Source organism: Eimeria mitis, genomic scaffold (assembly GCF_000499745.2).
Source record: "Eimeria mitis Houghton genomic scaffold, Emh_scaff2613, whole genome shotgun sequence".
Taxonomy (NCBI): domain Eukaryota; phylum Apicomplexa; class Conoidasida; order Eucoccidiorida; family Eimeriidae; genus Eimeria; species Eimeria mitis.
The window spans coordinates 6,428-6,946 of NW_013570953.1; the positions used below are offsets into that span (position 1 = coordinate 6,428).

The 519-nt window shown below is 54.5% G+C and overlaps 1 protein-coding gene across 1 annotated transcript in view; it reads left to right on the plus strand.

Moving 5' to 3' along the window:
* EMH_0056270 (nucleoporin, putative) overlaps positions 1-519 on the plus strand; it is a gene marked incomplete at both ends in the record, with an annotated part of 6,638 nt that overhangs the window by 5,286 nt on the left and 833 nt on the right. Inside the window, 2 exons of the mRNA XM_013497341.1 lie at positions 140-328; positions 462-517. Coding sequence (XP_013352795.1) covers positions 140-328; positions 462-517 — 245 coding nt within the window. The remainder of the gene's footprint in view (positions 1-139; positions 329-461; positions 518-519) is intronic.

Consider the following 519-nt stretch of genomic DNA (forward strand, 5'->3'; position numbering starts at 1 on the left):
TATCCTCGCGTTCTCATTCTTTTTTTGCTGCGCTTTGTTCTGCTGCTGCTGCTGTTTCTGCTGCTGCTGCCTTTTCTGCTGCTGCTGCTGCTGCTGCTGCTGCTGGTGCTGCTGCTGCTGCTGCTGCTGCTGTGTTCAGGTCAGTGTGTACGCGCAGGATGCTCCTCCTGTGGGTGAGGGTTTGAATAAGCGGGCCCGCATAACTCTGTGCAACTGCAGGCCGAAGGGTGTTCCCTCTGCTGACACAGACGCATGCAGCAGCAGCAGCAGCAGCAGCAGCAGCAGCAGCAGCAGCAGCATGCAGCAGCAGCAGCAGTTTGTCGAGAAAGTAAAGAGATTCACAGAGAAGATGGGGGCCAAGTTCTTGTCTCTAGATACTAACACCTGGGAGTGGCGCTTTGAGGTCGAGCACTTCTCAGTATACAAGTGGATAGATGAAGACGAAACTCCTGCTGCTGCAGAAACCAAAGACGAGAAGCAAAAACAGCAGCAGCAGCAGCAGCAGCAAGCTACCGAAGC